Source organism: Littorina saxatilis, linkage group LG5, assembly GCF_037325665.1.
Source record: "Littorina saxatilis isolate snail1 linkage group LG5, US_GU_Lsax_2.0, whole genome shotgun sequence".
Lineage (NCBI taxonomy): Eukaryota > Metazoa > Mollusca > Gastropoda > Littorinimorpha > Littorinidae > Littorina > Littorina saxatilis.
The window spans coordinates 13,714,861-13,731,310 of NC_090249.1; the positions used below are offsets into that span (position 1 = coordinate 13,714,861).

At 49.0% G+C, this 16,450-nt stretch overlaps 1 protein-coding gene and 1 non-coding gene across 6 annotated transcripts in view; both read right to left on the reverse strand.

The window, feature by feature from the left end:
• Window positions 1-9,071: 9,071 nt before the first annotated feature.
• On the reverse strand, window positions 9,072-9,190 carry LOC138967876 (5S ribosomal RNA). Its single transcript, XR_011456053.1, has one exon. It is a non-coding gene; the product is annotated as a 5S ribosomal RNA (ribosomal RNA).
• Window positions 9,191-10,172: 982 nt separating this feature from the next.
• Window positions 10,173-16,450, reverse strand: part of LOC138966350 (rho GTPase-activating protein 29-like) — a 50,316-nt gene continuing 44,038 nt past the window's right edge. For 4 of the 5 annotated variants that reach the window (XM_070338544.1, XM_070338545.1, XM_070338543.1 and 1 more), the window contains one exon: window positions 10,173-13,417. In XM_070338544.1, coding sequence (XP_070194645.1) covers window positions 11,547-13,417 — 1,871 coding nt within the window. In that variant the 3' untranslated portion in view covers window positions 10,173-11,546. The remainder of the gene's footprint in view (window positions 13,418-16,450) is intronic. The other variant, XM_070338547.1, reaches the window with a different exon arrangement.

Consider the following 16,450-nt stretch of genomic DNA (forward strand, 5'->3'; position numbering starts at 1 on the left):
TTTGGCTGGTCGCATAGCTGTCCTTTCATCACGGGTACTACTGGGTACTACTGCCTTTTTCCGTTACAAAAAAAAATCAGATTAAAAAAAAAACTATGAATAATCAAGATTCAAATACCTAGAAGTATTAACATTTTTTTTTAATGGAAGCTGCATCACTCCCCAGCATCATCATACATGTATGACACGTTCACACAAAATATTCAAAATAAAAGGTAAACGGGGAAACATTTAGCTCATTTAGCAGCTTGAATTGTTTTCCCATCCAAGGATATATGCCTAGTTTGGCTTACCACAAATGAGTACTAACAAGAACAAAACAGAACACACCCCCCTGAAAAGTATGTGATTTTTCAATATTTGAGGGAAACAAGAAAACAAATTCTGGCAGATTATTATCACAAAGCAGTTGACTAACCGGTATAATATCCCAGAAAATATTGCACTTAAGAATGCATGCCTTTGTACACAAATTGCATAGGTAAGTGTGCTGTTGGTACACACACATGCATGCATATATATTCACACGCACAAACATCAGTCACTTGCATTTTTCACAACACGCATACACACACACACACAGGGATATTAAAAAGCAAGATAAAATACATTATGAGTGACATTTATGTACATGGACAAACAAGTCAAAATCAAGTGTACCAAAACCACCCAAGTCTAAGATGCTTATCTTTTCTCAGTCTCTCCCTCCTCTGGACAATGCATGAGACACAATCAGGATAAACCTGATAACAAAAATATGAAAAAAACTTGCCCCCCAAAAAATATGAAAAGAGACTTGTCATTGCTTTATGGTGGAGTCACACCAAGACAACGTACGGCCAGCGCACTGAAAATGAATCAAAAATGGAAAATAATGATCAGTGCGTCGTTGTGTGACCGCGGTTTTGTAGAAGCACGTTTTTGTGCATGCTCAAAAAATCCCAACACACACAGCGAATGACAACGAATGCGTAGCGTTGGTCTAGCGCGCTCGATGAACGAGTAACACATATTGACGCACACCCAGCGAACGACAACGCACTGACCAAAATCGCAATTTTTTGCTATATTTTCAGTGCGCTGGCCGTGCGTCATCTTGGTGTGACTCCGCCATAAGAAAGCATAATACATGTATTTCTCCCATTGTACATTTTCACCATTAAAGGAACATGATCACAGCCGATTCTTATTAACTTTTAATAAACCAATTGACATTTTGAACTTTCTCAAAACACCTATTTGAAGTTTAAACCAAACAAATCTTCGTAAGCTTAAAAGTGCTCTGAAATGAGAGTAACAGAAAAAGATTGTCTTTTCAAACATGGAGCGGTGTAAGTGTAAGGTAGATTGGAGTGTTTGTCATGATTGTCTTGAAACAAACAAATGTATGCATGTATGCTTGTTATGGCAAGCAGCTTGAAATGTCAAGATGAAAGAAAATACTTTCCTTCTCAAAACAAACTCATAAGATGACAAAATGTCAAGTTGCACAATAAGAAACTGTCATAATGCCTCCCTTCTCAGAACAAACTTATAAGATGGCAAAATGTCAAGTTACAAAATTAGAAACTGCCCCGTGAATGAAACTGTAAGAAAGTTGATAGCGTTAGGCCAACAACAACAAAAAAAGTCTGTTTACGGTATCCCGACCGACCCTATTTTTTTGCGTGACCCTAGACTTTTTTTTGGCATTTGGGAAAAAATTTTAAAAAATAAATAAAAAGTCTTTGTTTTTTGGCAAAATTACTTAAAAATGTTTTTTTGAAAAAAATATGAAAAATCCCGACCTACCGACCCTATTTTTTTTTGGTCTATGTTACCGTAAACAGACTTTTTTTTGTTGTTGCCTTATGTATCCTATGCCTTGATAGACACGTCATAGCCTACCAAGTGTTCAAGGGATGGAAGGTATCAAAAGCATATACCGTATTTGACGGATTACAAGACGCACCGTTTTATAAGCCGCACCCCCGACTTTTAACAAAAAAATTGGGACGAGCCACGTATAGGCCGTGTCACTATATTAGCCGCCGTCGAAAAAAATATAATCAGATCGTGTCAATCAATCAAAACAACCAGGCAAACAAAAGTACGGTATTTGGCGAAATCGGCTCCGAGAATAAACAAGTGAAACAAAGAAGAAAAGTGAAAAAGTTTGAAGAAAAATATCACACACACACAATTTGTAACCAACACACACATGTAGTCCCGCCCAGAATAAGCTTTTTTGGGATGATTTACGACTTTTGCGCATATTTCGAGCAGACGAAAACACAACATGGCGGCTCTCGCTCCTCCAACTATCGCGAGACACAAAAAAACTAAATATCGCGCGCGCGAGATCCTGATACATCCGGTGTTTCTCTGTACGCTATCTTGTCACGACGACTTGTTGACAAACGAAGATTCGCGAAAGAAAGAGAAAAGCGCCGAGTCTTGAGTAGAGAGCTAATAAAGTACCGGTAATCGCTAATCGAGCGAAATGAAAATCCGCGGCGACTTCCATTAGGTGAATGCTATTCAAGTTTAGGTAACGTTTTAGCCGCATCTTTTTATGAGCCGCAATGCGATTTTTTAAAAAAAAAAGTTGCGGCTTGTAGTCCGTCAAATACGGTACACTTTCCTCAACATGTAAGATGTATTGTATATTTGATACAAGAAAAGTTGCACTTCATTTTCTGCAACAGTTATTGGCGCATCAATTAGTAATTGAAAAGAACGATTGCGACAAACATACTTTATCTACTCAACCACTGAAACAAGTACTGCCTTTGAGTTAATTGACTAGTATTTTCTGTTTGCTTCTACTGTACAAGCATACTTCTAAATCACAACAGAAGAGTTTTAAAAGCATACATAAATATGCAAAGATCCATCAGTTAATATAATCAAATATGATACATAAAACAGCTGTAATTGTATGTCATTCACTGTCCTTGGTATCAAGAGCATTCTCCTTCAGGTCTTATTACTATTACTCCTAGAGCTACATAATGATAATCCCTCTAAAAGTTGTAACATTAAGTTTTTATTTACATTGTACAATATAAGTTAATAGTGCTTAGTAAATACAATGTTCTACATTATGGTTTGATGCCCAAAAAGATGCACCGCCACCAGTGACAAACACTGCAGTTTTTGGGGCTCAAAACACACATTGTCTTACTTTCTGTTCTGCAGATTGTAAGGCTTCTTTTTAAGCCTACTGTCTATATGATACTTACCGAGACAGTACTATTCTTGCACATTATCTATTATAGGCCGAAAAAATTGGACAAAACGCTGAGTGGGTACAATTATCTCCCATAACCATGCGCCACCGTGGATCCCAAGCACTGTCCGAGTGCTTCCCCCTTACAGGATGTAGGTGGCGCGTCCTCTTTCTTTATGAGCTGCAGACCCTCAAAAAGCCCATAACATATCAAGAGGGGAGGCGGGAGGGAAACTCTAATAGTACTGTCTCGGTAAGTATCATATAGACAGTAGGCTTAAAAAGAAGCCTTACAGTCAATATAACACTTACCTCGACAGTACTATTCTTGCACAGAATACCAGAGTGGTGTGAGGGTGATATGTAGAGTATTAAACTCCTCAATCAAAATCACTTAAATCCAAGGATTAAGATACCCAGGCAATTTTCGAACAGTACTACCGTAAAAGAAAATATACCCAAGAAACATACCTTAGACTGACGTGACCATGCTAGCAACCACTGCTGTGTGGTGAACTCAATGTCAAAGTCCAGGCCACTCAAAGCTTGAATACCACTGAGTCTACGGCAAGTGGCTAAAGCGATGAGGAACAATTAGTCTTAAAAATCAGCAACTTGATACTGATGCCTGCCAGGGGTTCAAACTCATTGCTACGCAGGAGTTTGAGGACCAGAAAGACATCCCCCTTGGGAAATGAAACCAGAGGTTTAGACACCGCTGCATTGCTAATACCCGAAAGGACATTAGCGATGAGGGAGGACCTGATCAAGTGTTCAGTTCTGCGACCAGTAGCGGCCGCAATCGTGGAAGCGATGGCAGATCTGTATCCAAGAAGAGTCTTAGAAGAAAGACTCTTCTTTTGATACACTTCCACCAGGAAGTTGGCCAAGTCCTGTGTTGAGGGATAAAGCGGCTTTATCCCCTTGGACAAGGCGAAGGTGGCCCAAGCTCTCCAGCGTAAGTCGTAGAGCTGATTAGTTGATCGCCTCTTAGCGTTCAAGGAAAACTCTACTGAACTCTTGTGCAATCCTAGTGCAAGCAGTTTGGAGCGCACAAGAGCCATGCGGTCAAGCACAGACTCTCTGGACGTGGATGAGGGAGGCATGATCGAGGCTGGAGCAGACCTCCCCCGTCCAGATCCAGAGGTAGAGGGTCTACGTGGGTGAGACCGCGAAGATCTGGAAACCACGGAGCTGTTGGCCAGTAAGGCGCGACCAAAATCAGTCTTGGTCGTTCCTGCAGAAAATTTGCCAGCACCCTCGGAATCAGAGATGTCGGGGGATAGGCGTAAGCATCGAGGAGCCTCCACAAGAGAGTGAATGCGTCCAAGTGGAACGCATTCATGTCTCGAAAGGGGCTGACGTACCTGGGAAGCCGAGCGCTGAATCGAGTTACGAACAGATCGATCAGAGGACGGTCCCACCTTGCCCACAGACGCTGTAGAACGTTGTGAGCGATGGTCCATTCTGTGGAGAGAACCTGATCGCCCCGACTGAGAATGTCGGCCAGGGCGTTCAGTTTCCCCGGAACGAACTGGACTGACATCCGGACCTGATTGGTCTGGCACCAGAGCAGAATCTCCTCCGCCAACAGGGAGAGGGACCGAGAATTGGTGCCCCCCTGGTGGCGAAGGTAAGCTAAGCATGTGGTGTTGTTGTCCCCGTTGAAAATCAGAGGGGCCAAGGACAGGCCGAATGGGAGGGCCCGAAACTCGAACACCGTGCCCTCCCAAACGAACCAGAGCAGATGTCGGTACCCCAGGGCCACCAGGATGTGGAAGTAAGCATCCTGGAGGTCCCAGACATGGCCCAATCGTTTGGCCGGATGGCCAACCGGACCGACGAAGGGGTTTCCATCTTGAACTTGCACCTGTGAAGGTACAAGTTCAAGGTGGAGAGGTCCAACACCGGCCTGAACCGGCCGTCCTTTTTGGGGACGGTGAACAGGCGGGAGCAGAACCCCAGAGAAGGCTGAGAAAGGGGGTAGACCGCCTTCTTCTCGACCAACGAGTTCACCTCGTCCTGAAGAGCCTGCCATCTGGCAGGCTCTCGAGGAGGGGGGAACGTCCAAGGTAGAGCGGACAATGGAGGTTGTGACGACAGCGGTAGAGAAAACCCCGACCACACCACCCTCAAGAAAAACTGGTTGGAGACCAGTCTGCCCCACATGCCGCGGGCCCGAAAAAAGGAAACCGCCGGACGAAAGAGGGGCAACTTGAGGGGGCGTCAACGTAGGGCCGGGACTCACTGAAAATTCTGCTGGCGGGCAGGCGCAGGCTTGCGACCACCCCCCCTGGTGGTGCTGCTTCCCCTTACCTGTCTGAGCACCCTTCGTCTTGCTTGGGAACGCAACAGGCGCCTAAGAGGAGGAAGAAGGAGGCAGTGAAACTGGCTTCTTCTTCTTCTTCTGAGGCTGGGAGCTGGAGGTGACTGTAGCACTTCTCTTACTCCCCGCCGCCGTCGCCGAAGCAGCGAGGCCAACCATCAGAGAATCAGTGTTCCTCTGGCGTGTGGACTCCACCACAGAACGAACAGTGTCCGGATGAAAGAGGGAAGAAGGCTGAGGAAACGTGTTCCTCAGACTCTTCCTCATATCCGGAGGCACTATAGAAGTAGGCAGAAAATGATCACGGAACAGGGCCAATAAAGTGGACCCGTGTTCCAATGGCCAATTCTGCCGCAGACGTCACGCACGATCGCACGGCATGCAAAGCCCGATCCACTCGAACCGTGTCAAGGACCCGAGTGGAATCGGACTCTGCCCGATTGGGAGGGTCCAACAGTGTGGACAGCGTGCTCATCCATGTCAAGGCCTGTGATTGGGCCTCGACTGTGGAAGAAACGGTGGCCTCAAGATTGTGGAACGAAGCAGAGCTCAGTTCCACCTTCTTGACCGAAGGCACCTCCCCAACGAACACATCACCGTCAGTCCCACCCTAAACACTCGAAGTCTGGAAAGGGAGAGTTCGAGAGTCAAAGGGAAAAGGGAGGGACGAAACAGATTGGACACGAGGAAACAGTGGAGGTGCGCCTCCCGAAGGAAAGCATGGCACTGAACCCGCGTCCTCCCGAGGAACATAGGTCGCGTTTGCACGTGAATCTGTACTCCTCAGGCGATGTGCTGCCGCTTCCACCGTGGCACTTAGACTAGGGTGGAACGCGAATTGCTGGCGGCCGGATCGTTCATAAAACGAGCCGCCGGCAGACGCGGCGTGAGCCTCCCGCGCCCGGGCCGAAGCGGACTCAAAGGACGAGAGGGCGTCTCAGGGAAGGACGTCCTGAAACTGTTCAAACGTCCTTCTAGCTGTGCGAGGACGAGCCTCCTGCCTCTCGTCCTCAGACCCCGGGTCCACGTCCTGTGTGTCAACACTAGACGACAGACGCTTAAGAGAGGCATCCGTGACGTCAAGACGCCGCGTGATGTCTGTCATGTACTGTTGGAAAGTACGAAGCATAGCTTCGGAAGTTCCATCAGAAACCGGCAAGGGTAGAGGTTCAGTGTTAACCTCAGGGCGACCCTGATCCTCCTCCCTATCGTCCTCCGACTCACTCTCCTCTTCACTTCCCGACAACTCCTCAAAAGCAGGAGTGTAGGGAGCTTGAGGGGGAAGAGCCGAAAGCGATGAAGCAGGCTGTGAAGAAACGCCCACAGAAGCAAGAGGCCGCGAAGACCCCTGCCCCAAAGACGAAACGTCTCCAGCAGCCGAAGGGGGAGAAAAACAACAACCCTGCGACTGTTGGGTCAGCCCAGCCAACGAACCCCCGCCATTTATAGACTGAACAGGAACCCATGGGGTCTGATCAGAAAAGAAATGGTCCGGTCCGGTCGGGGGTGCCGATCCGGTCCGGTAGGGTGGTCCGGTCCGGTGCCGTACCATCCGGAGGTCCCGTTCAGCACCGAACCATCGTACCCACAGAAGTGTTCGGGTGGTTAGGTCCGGACGTGGACATACCGTACCATCCGGACCCGTAGGTCCGGTGGTCCGGTTCGGTGCCAGACCATCCAGACCAACAGAGGTGGTCGGGTGGTCCCGCACCGGACCATCCGGACCCGTAGGTCCGGACCCGTAGGTCCGGTACCATCCGGAGGTCCTGTTCGGCACCGAACCATCCGTACGCACAGAAGTGTTCGGGTGGTTCGGTCCGGGCGTGGACGTACGTACCGTACCATCCGGACCCGTAGGTCCGGTTCGGTGCCAGACCATCCGGACCAACAGAGGTGGTCGGGTGGTCCGGACCGGTCCGGTAGGGTGGTCCGGTGTTCCGGTCCGGTGTTCCGGTCCGGTCCCGTACCATCCGGAGGTCCCGTTCGGTACCGAACCATCCGTACCCACAGAAGTGTTCGGGTGGCTCGGTCCGGACGTGGACACACCGTACCATCCGGACCCGTAAGTCCGGTATGGTCCGGTTCGGTGCCAGACCATCCGGACCAACAGAGGTGGTCGGGTGGTCCGGTCCGGACCGGACCACCGGTCCAGCACCGGACCATCCGGACCCGTAGGTCCGGTCCGGTCCCGCACCATCCGGAGGTCCCGCTCGGCACCGAACCACCCGTACCCACAGAAGTGTTCGGGTGGCTCGGTCCGGACGTGGACATACCGTACCATCCGGACCCGTAGGTCCGGTTCGGTGCCAGACCATCCGGACCAACAGAGGTGGTCGGGTGGTCCGGACCGATCCGGTAGGGTGGTCCGGTGTTCCGGTCCTGTCCCATACCATCCGGAGGTCCCGTACGGCACCGAACCATCCGTACCCACTGAAGTGTTCGGTCCGGACGTGGACCTACCGTACCATCCGGACCCGTAGGTCCGGTGGTCCGGTATGGTCCGGTTCGGTGACAGACCATCCGGACCAACAGAGGTGGTCGGGTGGTCCGGTACCGGACCATCCGAACCCGTAGATTCGGTCCGGTCCCGCACCATCCGGAGGTCCCGTTCGGTACCGAACCATCCGTACCCACAGAAGTGTTCGGGTGGCTCGGTCCGGACGTGGACATACCGTACCATCCGGACCCGTAGGTCCGGCATGGTCCGGTTCGGTGCCAGACCACCCGGACCAACAGAGGTGGTCGAGTGGTCCGGTCCCGACCGGACCACTGGTCCGGTACTGTACCCTCCGGACCCGTAGGTCCGGTGTGTTCCGGTTCGGTGCCAGACCACCCAGACCAACAGAGGTGGTCGGGTGGTCCGGTCCCGACCGAAACACTGGTCCCGTACCGTACCATCCGGACCCGTACCCGTACCGTACCATCCGGTCCCGTACCATGGGTCCCGTCCGGACCAAACCCGGAGGTCAAGTCCAGTCGGGACCCGTGGGTCCGGTTCGATCCCGACCCGTAAGCCTGGAACGTTCCGGACCCTTGGTCCGGACCATCCGTCACCCGAACACCAGACGCTAAGGAATGGCGTGGGGTCAAGACGGTCCGGTCGGAGGTGTCGGTCTGAGCAACAGAAACAATGTTCCCGTCGCCCTGACCATTCGACAGAAGTACCACGTTCTGTCGAACACCTCCACGTCCAGTAACTAGTCGGCCGGAGCGTTTCAAGAGGGACAGCCACCAGTCACACGGACGTCAGAGGGAACCGTAGTAGCAGTGGTCGTAGGCACGAAGCCTGAAACCCCTGCCCCCACAGGACCGCCCTGAACGGGGTCAATTCGCATCCCAACCCCAGCGGGGAGGGAATTCAGAGACCCCGTCATCTCCTCCGATCTCCCCCCCCAGGAGGCCGAAACTACTGTCAAAACAGCAGCAGACGACCCAGCGAGGGAGTTCAGAGGAGGACCCGTGTCCCTCCTGGCTTCCACAGCGGTGGAAACCGAGGAGGGCACAGGAGAGGCACCGGAAAAAGAAAGATTTTAATGCCAACTGCACCCGGTGTTCCCAGGCGGTCACCCATCCAAGTACTAACCGGGCCCGACGTTGCTTAACTTCGGTGGTCGGACGAGAACCGGTGTTTTCAACGTGGTATGGCCGTTGGCTGTCAAAACCTGAGTCTCTCCAGTAGCCCCTAGATCGGATTCACCAACCCCCAAAGAGGGTTGGGAATCGACCTGCCCCCGGATTCGAGCCAGGGGGGAGAAGGAAACCTTCCCCCCAGGCTTGAAACCGGGAGGAGCTGAAGCCTGAGACTGAGGGCCGGACAACGGCGTCGAAGGGGGGGAAGCCTGTTCCACTGAAGGAGAAGGAGAAAGAAGCTTTTTCTCTCCCCTCGAACTTCCCCGAACCTTCGACGGCGCAGCCCCGCCCGAAGTCCCAGGCTCAAGCCCAGCCTGTTTGAGCAAGCTCGCATTGAGCTTGCTCAAACAGGCTTTCTCCGCCCTCCCTCGCCGCAAACGCAAAGCGTTTGGGGAGGGAGAGTCGGAGCGCCGAAAGATCCCCTTCTCCGTGCGTAAAACATGACGCTGGGCGCCCGGAGAAGGGTTGCCCCCGGCAGACTCTGGTTCCGTAGAACCAGAGCCCAAAACAGGACGAGACATCCTACCTCGCCCTGTACGTACCCTTAAAGACCGAGAATTAACAAAATTCAAAGAATTTAGGTCAATACTCAAGTGAATGCGGCGAAACGAGAAGCAGACGACCGGTCACCACGAAGTAGGACGGGAGGCACGCCGAGTCCGCCACACAAAAACGGAGGCACAAGTTGAAGGAAACACAACGTAGCCTCAAGCCAGAAGTGGAATAACACACAATAATCCAACAGGTGATAGTCCACACAGAAAAGGAGCCTCTTAGTCCAAAATAATCCGGGAGCGTAGCAGAAACACAGCCGGTCTGACACGCGCGAAAAAAGAAAGAGGACGCGCCACCTACATCCTGTAAGGGGGAAGCACTCGGACAGTGCTTGGGATCCACGGTGGCGCATGGTTATGGGAGATAATTGTACCCACTCAGCGTTTTGTCCAATTTTTTCGGCCTATAATAGATAATGTGCAAGAATAGTACTGTCGAGGTAAGTGTTATATTGACAAACATCGCCACTTCAAGCTCAACAGACACCCTTCAGCACAATTCCATATTTGCGTCCAGAACCATTAGAACAACCAGACAGTGATAATTATGGCTCGACAGAGGGGCTGCCTTCCAATGATGTCAACTTCTGCTGACTTATGCTCTCATTACCGCAGATATCACTTCCATTGATTGCATAATTGCTGGATTTGTAAACGATCTAACACAAGAAAAAAAAATCGATGGCAAGTTTCATTCACTGTTCCTGGGGACGCAGAAAATTTGCAACAAAAACAACGCTCATGTTCATTTAGTGATTAACAGTTTACACCATCGATAATGTAAACAAAATCATCCAAACTTCATGGTGATATTTTTGCAGTTCATAAACAAATTAATCCCACTTGCCAGTTGTGTCCCTGTTTGGATTATGTTGAGAACTTGCATAGTACTGTGCATAGGGCAAAATCACGATCACACACCAAGTGCTATTGTGTATCCCCGTTTCACTGACGAAAGCAAAAGAATAAACAAAACTGCTGTGAATGAGACGGAAGTTTTTTCATTGGCAGTAGCTTCCTTTGGTACTGTGGGCTCCAGCCCTCACGAATCAGTTTTGTGTCCACTTTAGCAAATGCATAGTTAATCGTAACCACATCAACCACTGTCAATTGGAAACTGCTTTCACTATGCATTGTTCTTCTTCAATCTCATGGGGTGTTGAGAAAAGCACACATTTAACACAAGTCAGCTTTGGCACTGACATGGCTACATCAACACAAATTTCATACCAACATTTGTACTCCAAGATGAACTCTAGATACCAGGGTCTCTGTAACTGGCACTCACTTGGCAAAAAAATGAAGTCAGTCCTGAATGTTAGGTGTTTGCATTGTTCAAGGGCCACCTGACCCAAGCACACACATACTGATCAAGGCACAAGGATATCATGATAACCCTGTATAAAGTTATGTTCACAAAGATACATGCTTCTAGCTACGAAAGTTGAAAATGGCAAGTGATCTCTTTGTGTTGGTGTTCATAAAATGTGGCTTTTCCCTCCTGTCTTACGTAAGTCATGTCTGTCCACATTCGCATGTGTTTACGTCAAACTTTCTTTGCATGTGTTCCAGCTTGTACACAACCCCCCTCACTTCCATCTGTTCTCATTATGAACAACCTCAAGGTACCCTCACTGTTCCACAACTCCTCAGTACTCAAGCTTCCCACAAACTTGAAATTAAGACCAAGATATATATTGAAAATCATTCTAAAAGTTCTCTTCGATCTGAATTCTATTACAGGAATACTGTTCAGACGTTCTCGACTTTCACCATACCAGCCTACCAAAAATTCCACACAGCTGAAGACTCGCCATGCAGCAAGCTAAACAAAGCGAGGCGTGCGGTCTGAACTGAAATCCCTGGCGGGGCGAGGCTGTGACTTGGTGTTGCGTTCAGAAGACCTTCGCTCCACGCTCTTCTCACCCACGGAACTTGCAGCTGCAGGTTGGCTCACTCCCTCACCGCCACCACCTGTCACGCCAGCTCCAGATTCTGATGCTGCACCCAAGCTGGGTGTACCTGTGGCTGTTTTAGCTGCGCCAGTTGCACCAGATACTGACGAAGCAGCAGAACCAGAAAGGACGGGTGCGGCTTTAGTCGTGGCACCAGCACTCGAAGTGTTGGCGCCAGAAAGGACGGGTGCGGTCTTAGTTGTGGTACCAGCACTTGAAGGGTTAGTGCCGACGGGTGCAGTTTTAGTTGTGGCACCAGCACTTGAAGTGTTGGAGCCAGAGAGGACGGGTGCAGTTTTAGTCGTGGTGCCAGCGCTTGAAGCAGACTTGCTGATACCAGTGATGCTCCCTGTGGAGTTTCTGGCGCCTGTTGAAGCTGTTCTTCCAACAGCGCTAGTTCTGGACGTGGAGGTAGCACTACTCCCTGCACCACCACCCATCGCTCCGGCTTTGGTAGTAACCGTACCATCACTGCCTGCGCTGTTTTTGCCACCAGACAATCCACTGCTTGATCTTCCCACCCCGCTTACTCCTCCCTTCTCCCCGGAAGCACGGCGAGTTCGAACCCCAGAGGTGTCTGTCGGGCCTGCAGTGCTAGAAGATCTCAGTGAAGACTCAAAGCTATGCCGTAAGGGACTGGCTGCAGTCGAGGCCGGTCGTCTCGGGGACGAACCTGTCGATGATCCAGACGAAGATCTGGACAGGACGGTAGAGGTGGGAGCTTGGGAGGAGATGGGTCGTCGAGAAGGCGACGATGTTGAAAGAGTGGGGGAGGAGGTAGCAGGGGGGTAGCGAGACATTACGGTTCGTGAGGGGGCAGAGGGAGAGGAGGTGGTCGGGACAGGACTGTTGCTTCCATTCAGCCCTGTGATGTTGCTACGACGCTGCACTGCTGCAGTGGTGGTGGTGGGGTTGGAACGCGTCTTGCTGGAAGAACAAAGGGCCGAGTATCTACCCCCTGTAGGGTGAAGGCCTGAGCGGGTGGCGGACAGTTCTGTTCTTGGAGAGGACGATCGCGTCCCCAGTCGTATCCCGCTGCGAGCTGGGCTGCCAGGAACCTTTGTCCCAGCATCCTCCACTTCAGCCTTATTGCCTTGCGCTTCTCCTTTCTCCTTTTCGCTGGTGTTTACAGAGCCAGCCCCACTTTCTGCCAGCGCAGCATCCTTCGTTCCCTCTTTGCCTGTGGCAACAGACGAAGCCATTGCACCCACTTTTCTCAGCAGCTGTGGTGTCAAGTGGCCGGAAACCACCGACAGGTCAGGCTTCTGAGAATCACCTGCCGATGCTTCCCCCTTGTTGTCTTCCCCTGTGACTGAGTCCACAGCGTCCTCACCCTCCAAGCTCATCCCTACCTCCCCCTCCTCTCCTGCGATGCCAAGTTTTGGGTCAGACTTGATGGCGCAGAGAAGCTTCCTCTGCTCTAGTCGGAAACGGTCAGCTCGGTTGTCCCCCTTGGTAGGACTGAGTCGGCCGTCAGAAAAGGAACTGGTGGAGGAGGTGGGGGAGGGGGTGCCCAGAGGGTTGACTATGGGACTTGGCGGAACGGTCACTCCTGCCGCTGACCCAGATCTGGCTGGCCACGTGGAAGAGTCCACTGTTGCTGAGGGTGGTTGGGGTGCGGGGATGGTGGTGTCTGGCGCCGGCTCCATGTCTGCTAACGGAGCTCTCTGTGGGTCCGTTGTTGTTCCGGTAGCGACTCCCGCCTTGCTTTCTGCTCCATCCTTCACCACCGTCTTCGATTCTGCGGCAAGAAAGACAGGCAGGTTAATCAGCAGGCGAAAGATTATCAAAAGATAGGTTATAAAAAGAAATGCAAACTCCAACACTTCTCCTTTTCTTTTTAAAACTCATTCTTATTCTGTATCCTCATTAGTTGTATGTTTCCAAATCATGCTCATGCGTATGTCCGCTTCAAGCACAATTAGGGGGGGAGATAACACTAAAACAGTTCATTACTTTCACGACATTGATTTTTCTGTGATTACATACACACAAGAACATTGCCGCATTTTCCGGGTTACAAGGCGCTACAGCGCATAAGGCGCACCCCCTTCTTTTTAAACAAAATTGTAATCCAGTCACCCATTGGGCGCAGGGGGCCGATAGGGCGCACCAAAATTAAAAAAGTATACCGGTAACAAACGGTCGAAGAATGAAAATAAGCCGCACATCAAAGGAAGAATACAGAGTGGAAATATGTGTGCTCTGTGTGTGCAGCGAGATCAAAGGCAGGTCCATTGTGATAGCTGGGTTGCCTTGTTTAGACACTGACCTTCTTCCCAGGGGTCAATGACCCAGTTTTTGCTATGAGAGGTGGTTCCCCTGTCATAGATCTGAGAGAGGAAACACTTCCTGCACCGGGGTCAGTGACCGAGTTTAACCTATGGGGCGGTCTCTTTGATGTCTTGAGAGGAAACTTGGCCAGGGTAGTACCTAGTAGCTGAAACATGCATTATCACAAGTTGTTTGACTGGTACTCAGGCGGTCTCTTTGATTTTTTTCGTATTTCATACACGGATTAGGCCTTCTTATACAAGACGCAGGGGTCAAACTCGAGGAAAAAAGTCGCGCCTTATGACCCGGAAAGTACGGTACACACTAAAATATAGTAGTTCTACTGCATTTCTGACATAATTATACGTATACCAGTAATGATTCAGGAGTTACAGGCTGTCAATTCTTGGTATATATGGTTATATTTGTAAGTCTTCTAACATTTTCTCAGACTTTCAGGCATTCTGTCCGTCTTTAAAAGATCTGATCAAAAAACAAGCAAAGTTATAGGATACTCCAAATCCTACCAAATAACACTTGTACTTTATCAAATAAATTAACTGAACCCATTATGTTCTCCTGTATACTCACAAAAACAAAGACTTTGCTGTGACTAATGGTTGGCTAGCTTTGCTGAAAAACTGCTGTATTCTATCCCTAACTACCAGCATTCTAGAAATTCATATGGCAGGCTAAAATATTTCTGAAGCATGAAGTAATATTAACTAGGGCTGTATATGCACCTTTTATGAACCGTCTGTCTGATAGACCTAATCAAAGACTACAGCCTGAAACAAAATATCTAATCAACTATACTTGAATACACACAGCTTCACCCTCAACTATGAGTGAATAGCTTCAGACTATATAAATTCATAAATAATGTTCTTTAATAAATAGAATTACTGTAAGGTAAAGGATGATTGGCACAAAGTATCATTTAGTAAACCGTAAGAATTAAACTAAGACTGTTAACCATGATAGCTCTGCATGCAAATGAGCCACAATTCACATGCATTTTAAATCATATAGGTTTAACTGTAAATGAGGATAAATAAAACCGAAGGGTCCCTTGTCATAACAGTAAGCTTGCTTTTACGTCCATATGATTTGTGTGCATCATGTCGGACTGTGTTGCAGACCTGTTTACCCCTAAAACATTGCATGTGTATTTTCTGGGAGCAAAATGAGGCAAATGTGTAGTTTTGTAATTGAATGTGTAGAATTTCTCGTCGACCTATCACAACAACAAGAACAATGATTGCTACTTTTTACCACATGTATTGATTGACTGACGGAAAAATGGGAATTGCAGACAGTGCAATGAGCATGATGTTTTCCTTTCCGCGAAGACAAGGCATGGGTAGTCCTGATGATATTTTGGCAGAAAGACTTGGTTCGGCGCATTGCTCGTCTTTTTCTTTTTGGTCGGTGGCCTTTCGGAGTCATTTTCTTCACAGTTCTCATCTTCACTTTCGTGTGCTCTGCGTTCAGCCATTGTGTCGAAACGCCCGCATGGTTTGACAGTAACGCTTTCAGTTGTGCCCGGCATTTGCTTGGAGAAGCCTATTCGGCATTAACAAGCTACAACGCAACGCCCGTGGGCGCTTTACGCGCTGCACGCAGCAAACGACTGCTGGCCGAAAACATGGATTGGAAAATGGATCGGTCAAGGGAGATGAAGAAAATTACGGATTGTGATATGCGTAGCCGAAACAATACCGTTTGCGTGCAGGGACCGGGCGGTGTGAGAGCACAACGGGACAAGGAACAGGTGTAAAGACGAAAAAGAAAAAGAAAAAAAAAAAAATTACAGACTTGCGTAGTTGCGTAGTATATTATTCAAATTCGTAGTTTACTACGCTCAATGTGTAGTGTAAACAGGTCTGGACTGTTGTCTAAATAAACATTCTGTTTAAATCAAAATTCCAAGTTGGTGCAATATTTGTCCCTCTTTTTTATCAATTTTGTCATTGGCACTTCAACATCACTCAGTTGTTTTTACATAATAATAATATCATGAAACTTGCACTTATTTGTGATAGGGTTTTGCATCTTTTTCACTTGAAAGCAACACACTCTTTCAACTGCACCAGAGAGAGAAATTGTACTGTACGGCAAGAGAGATAACTTTTAGTCTACACTGCAAGGGCAGGCCTGGGAATGAGTAAAAGTGGTTTGGGAGTACTGACGGGAAAATTTTGCGTTTTAAGCATTTTTAAGGGCACACGGAGGCTCTTTTCTTACACAATTAGAAAAAGACTACGACGAAAGGTGTAAAATTCCCAGGCCTGAAGGGAGACAACTTTTCGCTTTTGAAATGGAAGAGAGACAACTTTCAGCTGTGTTGCACGGCACGGAAGATAACTGTGCTCTTTCATTGAACTGGGGCTAACATACACATTTTACTCCCCATAGCATGCACTTTTAAAACCCCGCCATGCAAATACATGTATACATCAAAGTTATGAACAATGTTCCATCAAAATCCCACCATGCA